Source organism: Barbus barbus, assembly GCF_936440315.1.
Source record: "Barbus barbus genome assembly, chromosome: 7".
In the NCBI taxonomy this organism is placed as follows: domain Eukaryota; kingdom Metazoa; phylum Chordata; class Actinopteri; order Cypriniformes; family Cyprinidae; genus Barbus; species Barbus barbus.
Genome location: NC_136735.1, coordinates 285001 through 308499, shown reverse-complemented (window position 1 = coordinate 308499; position 23499 = coordinate 285001). Strand labels below are relative to the sequence as shown.

The 23499-nt window shown below is 39.9% G+C and overlaps 2 protein-coding genes and 1 long non-coding RNA gene across 3 annotated transcripts in view; 2 read left to right on the top strand and 1 right to left on the bottom strand.

The window, feature by feature from the left end:
- The window catches only part of LOC306872868, a 147638-nt gene that overhangs the window by 101992 nt on the left and 22147 nt on the right, over positions 1-23499 (bottom strand). The window lies entirely within an intron of this gene.
- On the top strand, positions 2915-22265 carry LOC306872867 (hsp90 co-chaperone Cdc37-like). Its single transcript, XM_079421753.1, has 8 exons — positions 2915-3218; positions 10749-11030; positions 11104-11206; positions 13247-13362; positions 14612-14734; positions 15299-15481; positions 15929-16000; positions 19979-22265. The coding sequence occupies exons 1-8, from the start codon at positions 3111-3113 to the stop codon at positions 20096-20098; spliced, it is 1107 nt and encodes a 368-aa protein (XP_079277879.1). The 5' UTR covers positions 2915-3110; the 3' UTR covers positions 20099-22265.
- The window catches only part of ears2 (glutamyl-tRNA synthetase 2, mitochondrial), a 23123-nt gene continuing 19703 nt past the window's right edge, over positions 20080-23499 (top strand). Inside the window, exon 1 of the mRNA XM_079421750.1 lies at positions 20080-20516. Within this exon, the coding sequence (XP_079277876.1) occupies positions 20345-20516 (172 nt within the window). The 5' untranslated portion in view covers positions 20080-20344. The remainder of the gene's footprint in view (positions 20517-23499) is intronic.

Genomic DNA, 23499 nt, shown 5'->3' with positions numbered 1-23499 from the left:
CATATGACTATTTTTAAATGTGATTGTGTTAAAAACAGATAAGCCTGATGCTGAGGGAAGTGAGGGAACAGGGACAGAGACCTTCAGTGAGACAACAGCAGCCAGGCAGAAGGTCCCTGATCCACAAGCAATTAGTGTAGATGAGGAGAATGATACGTTTGATTATTTTGATCATCCTCAGTCAAAGGACCTTGACATGTTTTTCAGTTATCATCCTCAACAGCCACACAAACATCCCATAGCAAAAGTTTATAACAGAAAGGATGGAATCAACCGCAAGTGGTTGACATACAATGAAGAAACTAATTCTCTGTACTGTTCTGTGTGTTTGGCATTTGCACCTGTTGCAGGTGATAGTCATTTTATAAAGGGAGGTATGAAGGAAACATGTTCATCAGAGGATTGAGGAACATGAGAAAAGTAATGCCCACAGAGATAGTGCAGATGCTTACTTTCTAATGGTTAAAAAGGCAGATGTGAAAAGTCTATTGACTGGCAATCAAATGTCTTTACATTATGAACAAGTAAAGAAAAAGATAGATACCACCCAAGATATAACCTCAAAAGACCAATGTGCAGTAATGTTGAGATATGTTACAGATGCCATCCATGAACGATTGGTTGCTGTGGTAGACTGTGAAGCATCAACAGGAAAATATTTCACAGAGATGCTCAAACAGACATTACACAAGCTTGGTATTGACATTGGCACATGTGTGGGCAACTCCACTGATGATGCAGCTAACATGCAGGGACAATATCAAGGGCTCTCTGCATTTCTCTCAGAGCAGTCTCCTACACAGATTCATGTCTGGTGTTATTCACATATTCTGAATCTGGTACTGGCAGACGCAACAGGAAGTGTTGTAGAAAGTACATCTCTCTTTTCATTGCTTAACGCTGTTGCCGTTTTTCTCAGAGAATCGTATAAGCGTATGCAGAGGTGGGAAGAGACCAGTAATGCCAAACGTCACAGAAGACTGTGCCCAATAGGGCAAACCAGGTGGTGGGCTAAGGACCAGGCTCTCACTAAGGTCTTTGGGTGTTTCAGTAAACCTCAGGATGCACCTGCTGCTGACTCTCTCCTCTATTGAGGAAGATACAAGTATGAAGCCAACAGTGAGGGTCAAAGCAAAGCGATACATTGAAGCCCTTCTAAAGTATGAAACAATCCTCACTGCTCAAACCTTTCTCTGAATTTTTGAGCATACACCCCCCCTCTCCAAGTACCTGCAGATAAAGGGTATGGATATTCTAGCAGCTCAGCGTCTGGTTGAGAGGACAAAGGACAGCCTTAACACATTTATCAGAGACTTTGAGGGAGTGAAAGTAGCAGCTGATGAGTTTGTGGGTTGGGCCAATCAAAAGCTGCAAGAGGAGGATAGCATTGAGATAGAAGAGCAGACTGCACTTCCAGAGAAACGGGTTCGAAAAAAGAAAAAAGTGCCAGGAGAGCTTTGAGAAGACAACCCTCTAGCATCACCAGATGCTGGCTTTGAGGTCAATGTGCACAATGTCATTCTGGACACTGTGGCAGGTAGCATACATAGAAGGTTTTCAGCAAATGCAGAACTTTTCTCAGATTTTGCCTGTCTTGACCCTAAAAACTTTGGCAAAATTAAGGCAAATGGGCTCCCTAGGTCAGCACTCCAAGAAATCAGCAAGTGTCTGCTTAAATTTGATGATAGAGCAACTGTTGGCACATTGCATGCTGAGCTGTCTGGGAGAGACTGAAGAAGTCTCCTCTGGAGGGTTACTTTGTACGACAGGTAGTGAGATGCTTGTAGGAGATGAGGAGGATACAGGTGGACCATTGTTTATGGAACCAGAGGTAGAGCTGGAGAACAGGACCTGTCCCTGCTGCAAAAACTGTGCCATTTGTGTGTATCTCATCCTCTCACAGTACAACCTTCTCACTGATGCCTACCATGTAATTGGTTTAGCATATAAGTTTCTGTTGACAATCTCAATCACTCAGATCGCCTGTGAGAGAAGCTTCTCAATACTGAAATTGGTTAAGAACAGGCTAAGAAGCTCAATGTCTCAAGAGAAATTAGAGGCATTCATGCTAATGGACACAGAAAAGGAAATCCTCATGTCTATAGACAATGAGACAGTAATAAACAGAGTTGCAGAAACCAGTGCACTGCTTAGGCGGGTGCTGATGCTGTAAGGCTTTGAGGGTAAACCCTAACTTGTGAAGCATGCTAGAAGGCCTTTCTTTCGAGATGCTTACTGATTTTCCATTTAGTTATTGATGACTGCTTGGCAGTTTTAAATTTTGAATTTAACTTTTTTTTGTAATGTTACAGTTGTATGTTTTGTAGCAGAAATGTTTCATATAATTTATTTCATTATTTTATTTATTACATTGACATGGATATAAAAAAAACAATAGTGCAAAAAGTATATTTCTTACTGTACTACTTTATTTTTGTTTGAATGCAAACCATTTCTTCATAATGTAACAGTTGGACTCTTTGTTGCAGAAAACTCAGCATGTGATTTGTTATTGATATTTATGGCCATATTTACATTATTCCTATTTTTTATTAAAACATGTCAAAAATAAATATAACAGGATAGTAACAGATGTGTCACTTCATTTATCCAGATTCGTCCACGGGGGGAGGGGGTTGATGGGGATAGGTGCGTGCTGGTCTTCAGCATTACACTCCTGGCCTGAAAATGGATCCCACTCCGGCCCTGCCTATATATATATATTTATTTATATTTATATATTATGATTGCTGTCATTTCTCTTCTGCGAGAGACAAAGAAAGTCACAGGATTTAGTCAGTTTAGTAACTCTGAATTTTATATTTTATATCTGTATCTGAACAGGTCAAAGACGAACGCTATTCAGTGGCTTAGGGTGATAAATAATAATAAAAATAATAAAGTCTCCAGACAGTGACGTCCGCTGGTTCGCGGCGCTCGGCGATGACGTCACTGTGGGCGGAAGTGAAGGAGAGTTCCAGAAAGAGCGGCGCTGCGCGAGACACACAAACACACAGCAGTATAACAATAAGAACTCTTCTAATAATAATAATAATAATAACAGCGATTGCACGCGGCTTTATAACAGAGCAGACGCGCAAGTGACCGTCATGACGACCATCGATTACAGTGTGTGGGATCATATCGAGGTTTCTGATGATGAAGATGATACTCACCCAAACATCGACACACAGAGCCTGTTCCGCTGGAGACACCAGGTAACACACACACACACACACACACACACACACACACTCACACACACACGTTGGTTTTTGTGGTTTATGGGGACTCTCCATAGGTGTAATGGTTTTTATACTGAACAAACTGTGTGTGCTATTGCCCTACACCAACCCTACACCTAAACTTAGCCCTCACAGGAGACTTTGTGCATTTTTAGATTTTCAAAAAAACACCATTTAGTATGTTTTTTAAGCCTTTTGAATTACGGGGACATAGGCAGTGTCCTCATAAACCACCTTCATATTGTAATACCTCTGTCATACCCATGTCATTATACACATTTGTGTCCTCAAACCACATAAACATACACACACACACACACACACACACACACACCGAGCCTGTTCCGCTGGAGACACCAGGTAACACACAAACACACACACACACAATTGTGTAGGGGTGCGTGTGTGTGTGCGCGTGCGTGAGGGTTGGTGGGGGGGCAGCCATGGCCTAATGGCTAGAGAGTCAGGCTTGTAACCCGAGGGTTGTGGGTTTGAGTCAGTGATTATTGTCGGCGGAGGGGGGGGTGCATAAACTATATTTTTTTAAAAGAAAGACCTGATGCCATTAGACCCGAGTCCGAGCCGATGGCGTTTATTTTCAAACTGGACTGGACCGAGCGTAAACGGCTCCTGCATCGGTCAGGAAAGATCCCTGTGTCCTGCTGGCTGATTTGGCCGCTGCTCCATTGCTTTCATTTGACAACAACAACAACGTTTATTTATAGAGCACATTTAAACACAACCAAGGTTGATCAAAGTGCTTTACCAAGAATAAAACACAAATAAAATAAGAGTAACAAGGAAATCAACAGACAAATAAAATCAGAAACATCAGTACAGAGTACGGTAAAAAACCCAGGAAACATACTAAGGATTGTTATAAACCATGGTGAACAAATATGCCTTTAGATAAGATCTATAAATACTAATAGATGGGACACGTCTGATAAAGGGAGGAAGGCTATTCCAACGCTTCGGTCCCGCATTAGTGAAGGCGCGATCACCGCGATTTTTAAGTTTAACTCTAGGGACTATGAGTAGGCCAAGGTCAAACCATCTCAAGGTTCTAGACAGGGTATACGGAAGCAGCAGATCAGTTAATAACTTAATGAGGAGCCAGGTTATTGACGGCTTTGTAAACTAATAATAAGATTTTAAAATCAATCCTATACTTGACAGGAAGCCAGTGTAGGGACATTAAAATAGGGAAAGGAAGTATGTGTGTGGCCAAGTATGGTGACCCATACTCTGAATTAGTGCTCTGCATTTAACCCATCCAAGTGTACACTCAGTAGTGAACACACACCCGGAGCAGTGGCTGCGGCGCCCGGGGAGCAGTTGGGGGTTCGGTGTCTTGCTCAAGGGCACCTCAGTCGTGGTATTGAGGGTGGAGAGAGCGCTGGACATTCACTCCCCCCACCTACAATCCCTGCCGGCCCGAGACTCGAACCCACAACCTTTGGATTACAAGTCCAACTCTCTAACCATTAGGCCACGACTTCCCTAAATAGTACCAAAATACAAAGAGTTACAATAATAAAAAAGGCATGGATAGCTGTTTCAAGATTTCTCCTAGATAGGAAGGGCTTAACTTTACTGAGAAGGCGAAGTTGATAAAAACATGACTTAACTACAGCAGAAATCTGTTTATCAAACTTTAAACTGGAGTCAAATAAAATGCCCAAGTTCCTGGCACACTGTGTATTATATGGAGTGAGGAAACAAAGATGAAAATTAAAAACAACATTTTCTCTAGGACCAAACTAAATAATTTCTGATTTGTTTTCGTTCAGGTGTAAAAAATATCTTGAAAGCCATAGCTTAAATTAGTTTAAGCAATCTAACAATGGTTGAAGAGAATGCTTATTATTACGCTGTAGGGGAAAATAAAGCTGGGTATCATCAGCATATAGATGAAAGGAGACACCGTATTTTTAAAAATGGAGGCCAAGGGGAGCAAATACATTGAAAACAACATGGGCCCAAGGATCGAACCGTGGGGAACACCACAACCAAGAGGAATGTCAGTAGAAACACAATGCCCTATTTGAACAGTAAAACATGTATTTGACAAATAAGAACAAAACCACTGTAAAACCATACCACGAAGTCCTACACAAGACTCCAGGCGTGACAGCAGACGGTTGTGGTCGACTAAGTCAAATGCATTGCTCAAGTCTAAGAGGACAAGAGCCATGGGTTTCCCTGATTCTGTCGTGAGAAATGTCATCTAAGACTCTTAAAATCTATTTTATAATAATTAAAATTAACTTATTTATTACTTTATATTTTTGCCTGTCTGATGTATTCATGTTATTTCTGAGTTGGGCTTTCAATTGAAAATCCCTCACGGATCTTGACTAGGGGTGTAACGATACACCGGCGGCACGGTTCGGTTCACGGTTTTGGAGCCATGGTTCGGTTTGCTGTGGGGGTAGTGTTCATATCATCTTACCAGAAATCCCACGAAACAATAGATTCACTTAACTCAATAATAACAACAACAATAACTTGACTTAACTTTTTCTGCAGTCGGCTCCGTAATTGGTATCTTGGCTCCAACACACTTAGCAAATGTGTGAACCCGTCGTTCTCAACAACGGAAAACGGCCGCATATCTAGCGCCATGAAAACACCTATTGCCTTTGTACTTGTTTGAGCTCAGCCGGAGTTAGCTTGCAGCTTCATTCTAAAGGCAGTAGTGTTGTCAAAAATATCGATATTTCGATAAATATCGATACTGAAATATCTGAACGGTACCAATATTAATTTCCCGAAGTATGGATACACCGATACTAGCCGAGCTTCTCTCCAGAGGCGCGTGCACAAGCACCACACGTGACCGCACTCGTCTCCTTCGCTCTGGTTAAATAGCACAAGTGAAGTGAATAGAAAGATGAGTGCTCTGGTTGTTAAAGAACACAGCAGGAGCGCTATCTGTAGGGATCTATGATCTCCGCGATGCAGAGAACGCCACGGAATCCAGTCATAAACACAGAATTTACAGTTTAACGCTGAATGTCACGGAATTTGTCAAAGTTTGGATGAATTAATCAAAAGTAGGTCATTACACTTAAATCACATCGCGATATGGACTAGTATCTGTAAATATTAAGCTGCAAAAGTGGATTTAAATATGAATCCTGCATGTTCTGCGCGTCTCTGTGTGAATGTGCTGCACGTGCGGTTGTGTTTACTAATGTGGCGCTCGCGGTGATTTCAGCGTCTGCCGTCTCAATGAGGACATAAATACATCAACAATATCTCCAGAACTGATCTGAAAGCACTTTACCAGCATTTTACCATTTAATTTGAGTAAAACTAGCGTCATATCATACACACACAGAACTTTAGAAGTATTCACGGCAACCCGTCAAAATAAAAGTTCAGTTTAACAGCCTATTAAAGACTGTGTGCCAGAAATAGGCTATATTACTATTATTTAGTAGAATGTACATAATAATACTACTACTTACTACTGTTAATTTTTTTTAAAGAAATAATCACAAAATATTTAACTTTTAATAGTAAATCCCCTTCATTTGCCAAAAATGTAAATGTTTAATTTTCATTAATTCAAATATAAATTAATTAAAATAGTTTTATGCCTTCATCTGATATCCAGTAAAATTTAAATACACAACACAGAATTTCTGAGGGGGAAAACACATTTCATAAGGCTACTGTAAGAATAAATAAATAGTTTGTATGCATTCAAATAATAGACATGCTAAAACACAGAATTTGGTAACAATAAAACATAAGGTGAGAAAAAAATAAAACATTTCATACGGCCCTAAACGTGTCATTTTTGTTCCACTTTTAATAAATTAAATTGTATAATTTTCATGATTTTAATGAATTAGACATGCTTTTAGATTAATAGCATTTAATTTGACCATTAAAAAAAAAAAAAAAAAAAGAGTCCAGAAAAATTAAAATGGAAAGAATTGAATGTAGAATTTTTTTAACGGAATTTGGGGAAAAATAAAAGGGATTTCATAGGGCCCTATATCTGGAAATATTTTGGTTATGAAGCAAATGAGAATATCAGCAAATATAACTTTGGATTTTAATTAGTACATGTATTAGTAAACGTCAGTTTCAATTAACATTTAACTAAGATTAATAAAAGATTAATAAATAAATCAACAAATGCAGTACCTCAAGACATTTTTTTGTTCATGTAAAATATACCGCATGTTCTCGACTTGTTACATTTATCTTTAAATTAAAAAAATTACCCACTTAATATTGTGGCAGTTTTTTTCTCCGTGGTATCGAAAATGGTATCGAATATCGATATTTTTCAAGGTATCGTATCGAAGTTAGAAATTCCAGTATCGTGACAACACTAAAAGGCAGTGGGAACAGTTTCCTGTTTTTGAGGCTTCTTACGTGTGCCGCTTATATCAATGTTGGGGTGATGTCTCCGGAGATGCGCTTGCATATTAGACGTGTTTCCTGTCGGATAAGAGACTTTTGTGAAACTGTTACGACAGATTGTGTGCGCTTTGTCTACGACACGAATTCCATTCCTGTTCTCCACTGGAAAACCAAAGTGTTCCCACACAGGAGACTTAAATGTGTCCGGGGTATCTGCGATTTCAGTGCTATGCAGCCATCCTGCAGATACTAGCAACCGAGTGTGACGCTCTCTCCCAAGTCACGGGAAATGACATGCACTTGGAAAACAGTAACTTTAGAATATTTAGAACAAAATTGAAAAAGCTCTTATTAGTCGTTACTAATACAATTTAATCAAATGTAAGCAAAGAAAAATGAGTTTAAATGAATAGTTAGTTAGAGATAAGTGCCATTAGCCTCAACAATGGGCAGCAGGGGGCGTGAGAGTACCGCGGTACGCCAGGAGAGTTACGCGGTTCGTATTGTGGGTGGTGTATCGCCATCTTTCGGTTCGGTTTGGGATATTGTTACACCCCTAATCTTGACTGAATCGCTTTTGTACCCTCAGTCTATGTTTTATTGCCAGTTGTTCGGCGCTGACTACTGTAATGCAACGTGCATCTGTGTATGCGATTATTCTGGAGATGCGTTCCAATATAATTTACCCTTATTTAGGGGATAGGACTATTCTATTTTGATTCGCAGTTGAATAAAAGTTAAAAAGAAAAAAAGACAAATAGTAGCACTGCATGTGTTTCTGAATATTTATTTAAACAGACTGTACAACGATGAAGAAACATGACAATTAAAATACGCAAATTCCTTCACAGCCTATTCATACAGTGCACAGTGTGCTATTTCTACAGATTTTTAAACCGTGTATACAGTATAATTATGCTTAATTGAGCCGAGATATAGCACTATAAATTCAAAACTATGAAATTTAGTTGCAAACGGATGAAGACATTATAGTAGCCTTCTATCTCCGCTCTGTCCCCTCATCATGCAGCAGCCCAACACTGGACATTATATTGTGAGCGTTGTATTTTGATTAATTAAATAAAAATTTAAATACAAAAATGAGATTTAAATTAGCCCTGCTTCTAAATAAATAAAGCAGTTATTTTTATTTAGTTAAAAACGGGCCAAAAGAGACCTCAGAAATGGTAGGCTACCAGAAAGAAAGAAGCAAGTTTTGCTCAGAGTTTGTTTTTAATCCCTGCATGATTTTAGTCATACGTGATAAATATCAAACAGCCTACGTTATAGCTTGACGACTAGTTTAAAAACAATGCTACAATTATTATAATCAAGGAAATTAAACTGGCCATCATGAAATGTCTACACAGCTGATAATGCTACAAAGAAAGAGAAACATCAGAAAATAGGCATACTTTATACAAAACACATTATTATTTGACATCAGCATGCATTTATCATTCAGTCACTGCCAGAATGTGCAACTTCACCATCATCAACTTAAAATTGGGTTCTGTTATTTTGCCTCAACAGTTCTCGAACTTCGAATATTTGAAATTAATTAATTTCAGACACAAATTTGAAAATTGTGAAAATTATTAGAAACACCAACATAACAGCAAAGCTAACAGGGCTCGACAGAGCGAGCATTTCACTCGCATTTGCGACTAAAAATAGATGCGTGCGAACTGGAAAATGTATTTAGGAGCACAAGTGCGTATACAAAACAGCCTAACTTATACAGTAGCCTATAACAAACGTATTAATTTATTCTGTTTATTTATGGAAAAATTGCGATGCAGCCTCATATGATTACTTTAGAACTCTAAAAAGGCAGCGGTTTAATTTAAATGAGCACAGATGAGAAGAAAAGCGGAGCGAGTTAAAGTGAAGACGCGCTGAATGACGCACATTCGCCACTGGAGGGCGCTGCCGCTGCCGTTACCCCGGTAACCCAGTAAACAAATCAGCTGCTACTTTCCTAAAACTGTGTAAATAATGTTTCACACTCAGTCATTTAGATATTTATATTCGCTTTAGTCTTCACAATAGCATCAAATAATTCTTACTTAAAGACTTAATGAGCTATTATGTTTTCTAAGCTAAAGCATGGCCCATCCACTGATCTATAATAGAGAACAGTGGGCCTATCTATATATCAACGACTGATTCGTTATTATTGTTCAGTAACACAAGCTCCATTAGTTAACATGAAAAAAACAATGACTGCATTTATTAATAATGCTATCTTAATTTCAACTTTTAATAATACATTATAAAATCAAAAGTTGTCTTAATATAATTCAATGGAGCTAACATTAACTAACATAGTTGTATTTTTTATTAATCAACATTAACAAAGAATATTAACTACTGCAACAATTAGCTATTGCACATTGTTAGTTAATGTTAACCTGCTTTAACTAATGTTAACAAATGGGACTTACTTACCTATTGTTCTTTCGTTCATTTGAACAATCTTTTGCACTCTAATCTTGAAACACTTGTTTACTTTATATTTTTATAAAAGTCTTTTAGTAAGTTATCTTTAATAAAGTTATTTAACCTGTTAGGAGGACAACACTTTTTTTCACTTAGAAATTATATATTGTGATTTAAAAACAAAAACATAGACCGTGACAAAAGCTTCAATGATTATTGTGAGAATGTTATACCGACACAGTTTAATAGGATTATAACTAATTACATAATTAGCCTATTAAATAGTGTCTGAAGTAAAATTATTTAAAAACCTTGTGTACTTTCTGTATTCTGATCAATTAAATAATTGTGCTTGTAAATGTCTCTTTGTATCCCCTTATTCAGCTAAAACACCTCATTTGAAAAATTAGCATTGCGCCCCTAAATGTTTTTAATGCGCTCCTAAATTTTTTGACTTAGAAGCACATGTGCTCGTTGGGGAATAGGTCAGCGTCAAGCCCTGGCTAATGTTTTCTGTTAGTTTAAACACAAATTAAGAAAAGTAAAACCAAACTTTAATGTGCAATAATTAAGGCCAAACTGACATGGTGTGTGTGTGTGTGTGTGTGTGTGAAAGAGAGAGTGTTACTGTGTATGTGTGTAAGTGATACTGACGTGTGTGTGTTTCTCCCCGAGGCGCGGGTGGAGCGTATGGAGGCGTTCCTGCAGAAGGGCGAGGAGCTGGAGAAGGGTCTGGTGGAGAGCCGCAGGAGGCTGGCGGAGGCACAGCGGCGAGTGCAGGAGCTCAGCTCAGCCTCCACCCCTGAGACCAGAGCCCAGCTGACCTCTGCCCAGGAGGAGGAGAAGCAGCTGAGGAGGGAGGAGCGCTCCTGGGAGAAGAAGATGGAGGAGCACCGGCGGGAGGAGAAGAAGATGCCCTGGAACGTGGACACGCTCAGCAAGGAGGGCTTCAGCAAGGTATGCTAGCAGTGCGAGACACGCTAGCGCTAGCTCCCAGACACGCCACTGACGCTCTGCTTCTGTGTTTCAGAGCGTCGTCAACGTCAAGCCGGAGAAGGAGCAGACGGAGGAGGAGAAGGAGGAGAACCACAAGAGCTTCGTGGAGAAACATGAGAAGCAGATCAAACATTTCGGTGAGCTGTAGCTTCTCCGGTCTCAAATTCCTGCTACAATCAGAAAATCTCTCTCTTCTTTAGTTTGCCGGTCATAAACCAGGTTTCCATCCAAGGATTGTTTTGTGAAAAAATATTTAGCGCTTTAAAATATTTACGATATAGCTGATGGAAATGCCAATTATCGATTACATTTCTCCTGTGTCGACAAAATCTTTTTCCGTTTAACTTTAGCGCATAAATTCCATATCAATACTTCAAATGTCGCAAAAATTAGTTTGGAAACAATTTTTGTCAAGAAAAGGGGCTTTAATGCAAATAAATGTGGAGTCACATGACAGAATTAGCCTATAGGCAGCTCGTGTTCATGTGTTGCTCTCGTTAAAGCACCGTTTCCCTGGAGTTCAAAAGCACATTAAATCAGATTCAATTGTATCTACAATTATTTTACACATGGTAAGGAAAAGACGAGTTACCTCTCAAACATACTCATCTTAATTTGGTGTTAGCAGGCTAGGCTACGTTTACATGACTATTATTAATGTTTTTTACAGTGCAGTGTTCAGGTTAATATCCTGTAGTCCGTGTCTTTCAGCTCGAGCATCATAACCCCGTCATATTATGAAGTACAGAAGTTTCAATGAATTCCTTTTGGCTTCTTAGCTTCTTATATTTTTATTCTTGTTTTGTTCTGAGTTCTTTCTACCGTTAAATTTGTTGTGGAGTGAGGGGAAATAAAACATGTTTCACGTTTCTTCAGTATTTCTGTCTGAGTGTATTGTATGATGACATGCACAGGCTGTGCTTAACTGCGCGTGAGGCGCCGGCGCGATCGCTTGGGTGTTTTTGCTTTCCCCTGGAAACAACTTGCACTAGCCTACTCCTTCATTTGTGCTCATATAAGAGTAAGACATTATTCACAACTATTCTAAATATGTATTTTATTTGTGTACATTCACAATAAAAAACAAAACCTACTTTTGTGAAATAAAGGAAAACTTTCTCAAGAGTGCATCACAAAAATGAGCCGAAATTCTGCATATAGGCTGCTAATTGTTGCAGTTTTTTTTCTTTTGTTTTGTTAATTCATTAATTATTTAGAAAAATATATTTATCATATGGGCCTGTTTCTTTTATAAATAAAAGCGTATGTTTTTCTCTGTTGGCAGAAGCGCCGCGGGTCACGTTCATGTAGTTTATGCTGCTGTTTGCGTGAATAAAATGAATCCCTGGAAAACTAATGTAGGTGTTTGTAATGAGTCAAGCCACCAATCAATTTCAATTCAATTTGATTGTAATTTAACATAATCTTGTTGGTTAACGGTTAATATGGCTTAACGACGGTCGGTTAGGAGAAATAAAATAACTGGAATGAACATTCATATTTCCTATAAACGTTAATCAGAAAAATGATAATACAACTGCAACTGTTTATGATCATTGCTTGATTATCAGCAGTGGCCAATCTATCTAGTCTATAACAAGTACAAAAAAACAAACTCATGACACTTAATAAACATTATTTTATGTAGGCCTATCCAATTTAATATAGGCTTTTGTTTGTTTCAAATGGATGCAGAAAAGCTAGCCTAGCCTATAATTTATGCAATAGGATAAATTATGTATGGAAGCAGCTCAAGGGCAACATTTTTTTGTGATACACCAAAACTTATGCGACAATTAGTTTTTTAGCACACCATTTTATCGGTAAAAGGCCAGTTGGATGGAAACAGGCTGTAGACAGTTTTTTTTAACGCATATCTCTTTGTCGATAACAAAACAGCACAAAATCTGGATGGAAACTTGATTATAGAGAAGCGATTGGTGAGTGCTGAGCTCACGCTGAACCATCTGCTGTATAGAGCGGATCCTGATTGGCTGTTGTGTTCATGTATGTGATTGGCTGCAGAAACACTCTTCACACACATACAGGAGCCGACACTGAAGAGCAAGTTAATAACACTGCTGATATCAGGAAGAGTGAACCAGTGTTTAGACCACCCTCACACTGCAGCGTCTCAGGACTGACCTCCTGACGTGTGTGTGTGTGTGTGTGTGCAGGCATGCTGAGGCGCTGGGACGACTCTCAGAAGTACCTGTCTGATAATCCTCACCTGGTCTGCGAGGAAACGGCCAACTATCTGGTCATCATGTGCATCGATCTGGAGGTGGAGGAGGTAACTCTGTGTGTGTGTGTGTGTGTGTGTGTGTGTGTGTTAGGGCTGGGTTTTGACACAAATTTCAGGATTCAAAGGAAAAAAATAATCTTTTCTAATGCAGTAAAATATACATGAGAGTCAGTTGGTACATTACTATAATACTGAAGATTTTTTTCAGGCTATACAACTGCTTAAATTACACTTAATGATGCTTTTATAATAAAAGTTACTATTAAATAATATTATTTCTACTTCAATTCCATTTTTTTAATATAAATATTTAAATGGTGGCTGTCATAATATAAATTAAATATTGAAGAACAGCAAAAATGATAATTAATGTAATACGATGCTTATATTTAGCAAAATGCCCCTCTCTACAGTTTATTCTTCTGACTAATGAGTTTATGGTCACCGAATATGTATTTTCTGAGGAGAATGTGACGTTACGTGACCGTTACATTGACGTCTAAAGCACTGATTGAGTGATTACACGAGTCAGGACACGGATTGTAAAGTTGTACTCTCTTTTAACTTGCCACTGGATGTTCATTCATGTTTATTTTGTGCTGAAGCTGGTATTAAAGCGGAGGAGATGCTCAGTTGGTGTGTGCCTCGCGCTCCAGCGTCTCGCTCCGCGAGCCTCCGCTGACTGTGAGCACAAGACAACCATAAGAAAGCAGTGTATAAATAGTATCTACATGAATTCTAATTCTATTTTTATACAATAAAAAAAACATACTTCAATTAAAAACTGCAAGAAACCATGCATTGTTTTCCCTCAAAGCGTCAGAAAGCAGCTGGAGTTTGACCTTCTCATCAAACTGCTTCTGTTTCACTCCAGCGCCGGCGCAGACGTGCATGTTCGGCTAGAGTCGCCCTGAAGCCCTGCATCTTCAGAAACAGAGCGAGCTTCTGCCAACACCGCGATCTAGTCATATTTGACCCAAGCAAACCCAAGCCAACTTGTGGACGCGTCGAGTATAAACCAGCCTTGAGACGCTCCAGCGATCTGTCACTCCACATTAAACAGCGCCAGAACAGCATTTATAGTTTGAATACTGTAATACAATGGACAGAAGTTGAAATCTGAGACTTTGTTTCATATTTAAAGTACCAAAGCACAAAGCTTATTGAGATCAATTGAAAGGGAGGTGCGCTACAATGTTCTGTCCATTAACTGAAAACAGGCTAGACTAATCGATTCTTGGGATTTAAGTTACCTGTGATTGACCTGTGTGTGTGTGTGTGTGTGTGTGTGTGTCAGAAACATGCGCTCATGGAGCAGGTGGCCCATCAGACCATCGTCATGCAGTTCATCCTGGAGCTCGCCAAGAGTCTGAAGGTGGATCCACGCGGCTGCTTCCGCCAGTTCTTCGCCAAAATCAAGGTGTGTGTGTGGAGAGATCCATCAGCAGTGTGTGTCAAGTCAAGTCACCTTTATTTATATAGTGCTTTTAACAATACAGATTGTGTCAAAGCACTTAACAGTATCAAATAGGAACCAATAGTGTGTCAATAATGCAAAAGAATGATAGTAAACACTCAATTTTCAGTTAAAGTCAGTTCATTATTGAATTCAGTGATGTTATCATCCAGTTCAGTTCTAATAGTATCTGTGCAATCAAGTCCACGATATCGCTGGAATGAAGTGTCCCCAACTAAGCAAGCCAGAGGCGACAGCGGCAAGGAACCAAAACTCCATCGGTGACAGAATGGAGATAAAACCTTGGGAGAAACCAGGCTCAGTCGGGGGTCCAGTTCTCCTCTGAGCAGATGAACCAGCAGTTTGTGTAAAGGACTCATCTGGTTCCCGAGGTCTTGTACCGATGGCCGTCTAGGTGACGAGGTCTTCCCTGGGGATCAGTCTCTGGGGCTCATCTAGTTGTCCTGGTCTAGAGGCATGGTTCTGTGAGAGTTGGGCATGATGAGCAGATCTCCCTTCTGTGTTCAGACCGCAGACCAGCAGTATCAGGACGCCTTCACTGACGAGCTGGAGTCCTTCAAGGAGCGAGTGCGGGGACGAGCCAAGATCCGCATCGAGAAGGCCATGAAGGAGTACGAGGAGGAGGAGCGCCAGAAGCGGCTGGGGCCCGGTGGCCTGGATCCAGTGGAGGTGTACGAGACGCTGCCTGCGGTGAGACACACACAGACGCACACACACACTCAATCACTCACAGACTCACTAACTCACTCTCTCTCACACACACACACTCACTCTCTCACACACACACACACACACACACTCTGGTGAAGAGCTGCAGACAGTTGTTCAGAGGATTCAGTAATCAGCATGTATCAGCTCATTAAAACAACCCTCATTAAAAGTTGTCCCTGTTTATGTGCATCAGTACCTGCGCTCACATGATTAATAAACCAGCTGATTTCCCCGTAGTGACTCAGAGTACTCTGTATGTAGTCAGTTGTGATGTTATAGTCAGCCGGAATGTTATCCTGACTGAAGCGCTTCTGCTGCACATGGCCATTTTCTGCCAGAGAACACTGTGGGTGAATAAATACACACCTGAGGAAACCCTGGTGCGGTGGGGGTGACCGCCGATAACACTCTTGCTTCATCCCGCAGGAGTTGCAGAAGTGCTTCGACGAGAAGGACATTCAGATGCTGCAGGAGGCCATCAGCAGGATGGACCCCACGGTCAGTGTGTGTGTGTGAGTGAGAGAGAGAGAGAGAGAGAGAGAGTGTGTGAGTGAGTGAGAGAGTGTGTGTGTGTGTGAGTGAGAGAGTGTGTGTGTGTGTGAGTGAGTGAGAGAGAGAGAGAGAGTGTGTGTGGGAGAGAGAGAGAGAGAGAGAGAGAGAGTGTGTGTGGGAGAGAGAGAGAGAGAGTGTGTGTGGGAGAGAGAGAGAGAGAGTGTGTGTGGGTGAGTGAGAGAGAGAGTGTGTGTGTGTGTGTGAGTGAGTGAGAGAGAGAGAGAGTGCATAAAAACATAAAAATGTTAAATATTAGCTTTTGGAATATTCAGGGTTTGTGCTCTAAAACATTTGGATTAAAAAGCACAAACACAGATTTTTTAAATAGCATCACAAATGTTGACATCCTAATTCTAAGAGAGACATGGTGTAGATCAGATGTGTCCACTCAGTGTCCTGCAAGTTACTCTGAAATCATGTGCCCTCCTGGAAACTCAACTCAATACATCGTGGTAGAGATTCTGGAGGTTTAGTCATATGGATGATAAATTACATTGCCCCTTTTACATCACCAGTACAGCAAGGCAAAAATCATATTTGGTTAAAATTGGATAAAAGCTTTGGAATTCTAGATAAAGACCTTTTTATCTGTGTCTATATTCCTCCATAAGATTCCCCATACTACGACAATCAAGTGTTTTACACTTTACAGGAAGAAATTAATCAGTATCAATCTCTGGGGAAAATTTTACTATGTGGAGATCTAAATGCTCGATCCGGTTCAGAATTAGCCTATATTGATAACTCGGGAGATAAACATCTGTTCACACATTTACCCCGAGATCTCTTCAGTACTCTACCTGGAAGAAATAACCAGGATACTGGAGTCAATAGGCATGGGTAAGAGGTAGCCCACCTGTGTCAAACTTTAGGACTTTATATCCTCAATGGTAGAATCAAAGGAGATTCCTGTGGACAATGTACCTATAGCTCAAATCTCGGCAACAGTGTTGTAGATTATGCCATATCAAATATAAGCCCGTCCCATTTCAGTGCACTTACCGTCAAAGCTCATCACCCCTGTCTGATCACAGCCAGATCTATCTCTTCAGCTGAAAACATCAAATCAAGAGAGATCCAGAAAAAGCCAATTCATCTACATAAGCTCAAAACACCATATAGATGGACTCTTAATGCTGCTGAAACATATATTAAAGTACTGAAGTCAAATGAAATAGTCAATTCCATAACACTGTTTAACAATTCAACATATGATCATAACTGGAAAGGAATACATTTAGCAATTAAACATATTAATGATATTTTTGAAAATATAGCAAAAAAGGCTAATTTAAATAAAACTACCACATATAAACACAAAAACAGAGCTAAACATAAACCTTCTGAAAAGTGGTTTGACCATGATTGTAAAACAATAAGACAAGCGCTACGATTAATCTCAAATCAAAAACACAAAGATCCAGTCAACTCAGAATTACGCTTCAAGCACTCAGAACTTCTGAAACAATACAAGAACACACTGAGACAGAAGAAATTAGATTATTATAACAACACACTTCAGAAGATCAGGGTCAGTTCTGGAGCACTTGGACCAGTCTAAACAATACAAAGCCACAAGAACTAGCCATACAAGATGGTCAAATTTGGAAAGATTATTTTGAGAAGCTCTATACACATCAAACTGACTCTCTGAATAATCCCAACCAGTTAAAAGTCCTTGAAAAACTGAACGCTCTTGAATCATGGATCAAAAACAACCAAAATCCTCTTGATTATCCAATAACCCAACAAGAACTTAGTGGAAAACTGAAATCCCTCAAATGTAAGAAATCCTGTGGCCCTGACAACATAAACAATGAGATGCTTAAACACATCTCTCCTGAACTTCAGACTGCATTACTCAAACTCTTCAATCTGACTCTGAGTTCAGGCGTTTCTCCTGAGGTCTGGAACACAGGACTCATCTCTCCTGTCTTTAAAAGTGGAGACAAAACAGATCCTAATAACTACAGAGGGATATGTGTAACCAGTAATCTGGCAAAAGTATTTTGCTCTATAATCAACTCTCGGATTTCATCTTTCTTAAAGCAGCACAATATCATCAGCAAATCTCTAATTGGCTTCCTCCCTAAACATCGAACCACTGACCATATTCACACACTACACACATTAATAAATCAACATGTACACCTAAAGAAAGAGGGAAAAATATTTGCATGCTTCATAGATTTTAAGAAGGCTTTTGACTCCATTTGGCATAATGGATTGTTTTATAAAATCATTCAAAGTGGCATAGGGGGTAAAATATATGACTTAATTAAAAACATGTATAACCAAAATAAATGTGCAGTAAAAATTGGTCAGCAAAGGACAGACTATTTTTCTCAACAGCGAGGAGTGAGACAGGGCTTCTGCCTCAGCCCCACTTTATTCAACATATACATCAATGAACTGACCGATCTACTGGACCAATCAGAGTCCAGGACTACAATTATTCCTCACAGAAGTCAGATATTTACTGTATGCAGACGACTTGCTAATTCTATCTAAAACACCAGAAGGTCTCCAGAACAACCTTCACATTTTAACTAAATACTGCCTTGATTGGAACTTAGAAGTCAACATCCAAAAAACTAAGATAATGATATTTCAGAACAAACCCAGAAATCTAGAACATAAACATATATTTACTTTAAACAACACCACACTTCAGCATGCTTCACAATATAATTATCTTGGTCTGGTTTTAACTCCCACTGGAAATTTCAATTTGGCAATAAAAGCATTACTTGTAAAAGCACTGCATGCCATACGAACAAAACTATTCAAAATAGACATCCCCATCAGAATCTGGACAAAGATGTCTGATAGTGTCATACTGCCTATTGCCCTGTATGGAAGCGAGATCTGGGGCCCAACGAGTAACTACAGCCATAAAGATTGGCACAAACACCCTTTAGAAGCTCTGCATGTAGAGTTCTGCAGAAGCATCCTTCAGGTGCACAGAAACACACCTAATAACACCGTCTCCACATAAATATAATCATTAAAACAAGAGTTTTAAAGTTCTGGATCCACTTAAACTCTAGTTCTGAAGATTCTCTTCATTTTAAAGCACTACAAATACAAAGAATGAGTGCCCAAAAAGTCATCTTTGTGTACTGGTGTCAGATCTGACTAACAAAGCACTCAATAAACCTGGAAGAATCAAAGAAATGATGAATGAAGAGAAGGAGACATACATACAGCACTGGAAAGAACAAACCAAAGACCAAAGTGGTCTCCAATGCTATCTGAAACTCAACAGAGAGTACAGTCTGGCTGATTATCTGATCTCAGTCAGGAATATAACTCAGACATTTACTGACGAAGTACAGACTGAGTGACCACCAGCTGGCCATAGAAAGAGGACCACATAGAAAGACGTGGTTACCTAAAGAAGAGCGAATCTGTAAGAAATGTAGATCTGGATCAGTTGAGACGGAGGAACACTTTCTCCTCCACTGAGACAAATACACGTCCTTAAGAGACGCACTGTACAGTCAAATACAGCAGATTATTCCTGAGTTCAAATTAAGAATATTACTCGCTGAAGGACCTGCTTCCTCTTTGGTAGCACAACATATTTATAAATGCCACAAACTAAGAAGTAAAGAGTGAACACATCTGCATTAGTAGTACCATTAATGTTTATATAAATATATATATGGATGTATTTTACATTTGTTTTGTTTTGTTTATTTATGGATTTATATTATATATTTTTGTTTTTATTCTGCTATGTACAATGCTTTGGCAATATGTATCTAAGTATGTCATGCCAATAAAGCAAATGAATTGAAAATTGAATTGAGTGTGTGTGAGTGAGTGAGTGAGTGAGAGAGAGAGAGAGTGTGTGTGTGAGAGTGTTACGCGAGCTGCAGGCTGTGTTGAGGCTGCTCTGATCACGTGTGTGTTCTGCAGGAGGCCAAACAGCATATGAAGCGCTGCATCGACTCGGGTCTGTGGGTGCCCAATGCTCGAGTGGACGAGGAGGCAGAGAAAGAGCCGCAGGATGAGGAGGTGAAGAACGAGGAGCAGTGAGCGTCTTCAGTCCCAGCCGGACACCGGAGCCATTGTGATGAACGAGCGCTGAGGACTGCAGCAGCTCTCTCTTCCCTCATCGTCTCTGTCTGTTATTTATGCAGTCGCCTGTAGTCTCTCTCTCTCTCTCTCTCTCTCTGTCCTCCCGCTCTTCTACAGCTACACCGATTGGCCCAGTGAAGATCTGCAGTATTATAAATAGTGGAGGCAGTCCAGATTAATACTAATGATGAACTGATTTAGTTGATGGATGCTGCTTTGGTCTCTTCATGTGCATATTGTTCACTCTCCCCTCTTAGCGCTGTGTGTTCAGTTTTTATCAGAATAAACTTGTGGGCTGAACAGCTAGTTCATTCACGAACGATTGGATCGACTGATCGAATACGCCCAGCACTGACCGAGGGCACAGTTCTTCAGGGTAAATGCACCTATCACCAAAATCTACATAAACCAGGTTTCCATCCAAGGATTGTTTTGTGAAAAAATATTTAGCGCTTTAAAATATTTACGATATAGCTGATGGAAATGCCAATTATCGATTACATTTCTCCGGTGTCGACAAAATCTTTTTCCGTTTAACTTTAGCGCATAAATTCCATATCAATACTTCAAATGTCGCAAAAATTAGTTTGGAAACAATTTTTGTCAAGAAAAGGGGCTTTAATGCAAATAAATGTGGAGTCACATGACAGAATTAGCCTATAGGCAGCTCGTGTTCATGTGTTGCTCTCGTTAAAGCACCGTTTCCCTGGAGTTCAAAAGCACATTAAATCAGATTCAATTGTATCTACAATTATTTTACACATGGTAAGGAAAAGACGAGTTACCTCTCAAACATACTCATCTTAATTTGGTGTTAGCAGGCTAGGCTACGTTTACATGACTATTATTAATGTTTTTTACAGTGCAGTGTTCAGGTTAATATCCTGTAGTCCGTGTCTTTCAGCTCGAGCATCATAACCCCGTCATATTATGAAGTACAGAAGTTTCAATGAATTCCTTTTGGCTTCTTAGCTTCTTATATTTTTATTCTTGTTTTGTTCGGAGTTCTTTCTACCGTTAAATTTGTTGTGGAGTGAGGGGAAATAAAACATGTTTCACGTTTCTTCAGTATTTCTGTCTGAGTGTATTGTATGATGACATGCACAGGCTGTGCTTAACTGCGCGTGAGGCGCCGGCGCGATCGCTTGGGTGTTTTTGCTTTCCCCTGGAAACAACTTGCACTAGCCTACTCCTTCATTTGTGCTCATATAAGAGTAAGACATTATTCACAACTATTCTAAATATGTATTTTATTTGTGTACATTCACAATAAAAAACAAAACCTACTTTTGTGAAATAAAGGAAAACTTTCTCAAGAGTGCATCACAAAAATGAGCCGAAATTCTGCATATAGGCTGCTAATTGTTGCAGTTTTTTTTCTTTTGTTTTGTTAATTCATTAATTATTTAGAAAAATATATTTATCATATGGGCCTGTTTCTTTTATAAATAAAAGCGTATGTTTTTCTCTGTTGGCAGAAGCGCCGCGGGTCACGTTCATGTAGTTTATGCTGCTGTTTGCGTGAATAAAATGAATCCCTGGAAAACTAATGTAGGTGTTTGTAATGAGTCAAGCCACCAATCAATTTCAATTCAATTTGATTGTAATTTAACATAATCTTGTCGGTTAACGGTTAATATGGCTTAACGACGGTCGGTTAGGAGAAATAAAATAACTGGAATGAACATTCATATTTCCTATAAACGTTAATCAGAAAAATGATAATACAACTGCAACTGTTTATGATCATTGCTTGATTATCAGCAGTGGCCAATCTATCTAGTCTATAACAAGTACAAAAAAACAAACTCATGACACTTAATAAACATTATTTTATGTTGGCCTATCCAATTTAATATAGGCTTTTGTTTGTTTCAAATGGATGCAGAAAAGCTAGCCTAGCCTATAATTTATGCAATAGGATAAATTATGTATGGAAGCAGCTCAAGGGCAACATTTTTTTGTGATACACCAAAACTTATGCGACAATTAGTTTTTTAGCACACCATTTTATCGGTAAAAGGCCAGTTGGATGGAAACAGGCTGTAGACAGTTTTTTTTAACGCATATCTCTTTGTCGATAACAAAACAGCACAAAATCTGGATGGAAACTTGATTATAGAGAAGCGATTGGTGAGTGCTGAGCTCACGCTGAACCATCTGCTGTATAGAGCGGATCCTGATTGGCTGTTGTGTTCATGTATGTGATTGGCTGCAGAAACACTCTTCACACACATACAGGAGCCGACACTGAAGAGCAAGTTAATAACACTGCTGATATCAGGAAGAGTGAACCAGTGTTTAGACCACCCTCACACTGCAGCGTCTCAGGACTGACCTCCTGACGTGTGTGTGTGTGTGTGTGTGTGTGTGTGTGTGTGTGTGTGTGTGTGACTGTGTCTGTCTGTGTGTGTGTGCGTGTGTGTGTGTGTGTGTGTGTGTGACTGTCTGTCTGTGTGTGTGTGTGTGTGTGTGTGACTGTGTCTGTCTGTGTGTGTGTGTGTGTGTGTGTGTGTGTCTGTGTGTGTGTGTGTGTGTGTGTGTGTGTGTGTCTGTCTGTGTACGTGTGTGTGTGTGTGTGTGTGTGTGTGTGTGTGTGACTGTCTGTGTGTGTGTGTGTGTGTGTGACTGTGTCTGTCTGTGTGTGTGTGTGTGTGTGTGTGTGTGTGTGACTGTCTGTCTGTGTGTGTGTGTGTGTGTGTGTGTGTGTGTGTGTGTGTGTGACTGTGTCTGTCTGTGTGTGTGTGTGTGTGTGTGTGTGTGTGTGTGTGTGTGTGTGTGTGTGACTGTGTGTGTGTGTGTGTGTGTGTGTGTGTGTGTGTGACTGTGTCTGTGTGTGTGTGTGTGTGTGTGTGTGACTGTGTCTGTCTGTGTGTGTGTGTGTGTGTGTGTGTGTGTGTGACTGTGTCTGTCTGTGTGTGTACGTGTGTGTGTGTGTGTGTGTGTGTGACTGTGTCTGTCTGTGTGTGTGTGTGTGTGTGTGTGTGTGTGTGTGACTGTGTCTGTCTGTGTGTGTGTGTGTGTGTGTGTGTGTGTGTGTGTGACTGTGTCTGTACGTGTGTGTGTGTGTGTGTGTGTGTGTGTGTGTGTGTGACTGTGTCTGTCTGTGTGTGTGTGTGTGTGTGTGTGTGTCTGTCTGTGTACGTGTGTGTGTGTGTGTGTGTGTGTCTGTCTGTGTGTGTGTGACTGTGTCTGTCTGTGTGTGTGTGTGTGTGTGTGTGTGTGTGTGTGTCTGTGTGTGTGAGACTGTATCTGTGTGTGTGTGTGTGTGTGTGTGTGTGTGCGTGACTGTATCTGTCCGTCTGTGTGTGTGTGTGACTGTATCTATCTTTCTGTGTGTGTGTGTGCGTGTGTGACTG

What these genes read in the sequence shown, in the direction of transcription:
- LOC306872867 (XM_079421753.1), top strand. Translation starts at nt 3,111, where the DNA reads ATGACGACCATCGATTACAGTGTGTGGGATCATATCGAGGTTTCTGAT. An exon ending in TCGATCTGGAGGTGGAGGAG is followed by an intron (nt 13,363 to 14,611) that starts GTAACTCTGTGT and finishes TGTGTGTGTCAG; the next exon opens with AAACATGCGCTCATGGAGCA. An exon ending in AGTTCTTCGCCAAAATCAAG is followed by an intron (nt 14,735 to 15,298) that starts GTGTGTGTGTGG and finishes TTCTGTGTTCAG; the next exon opens with ACCGCAGACCAGCAGTATCA.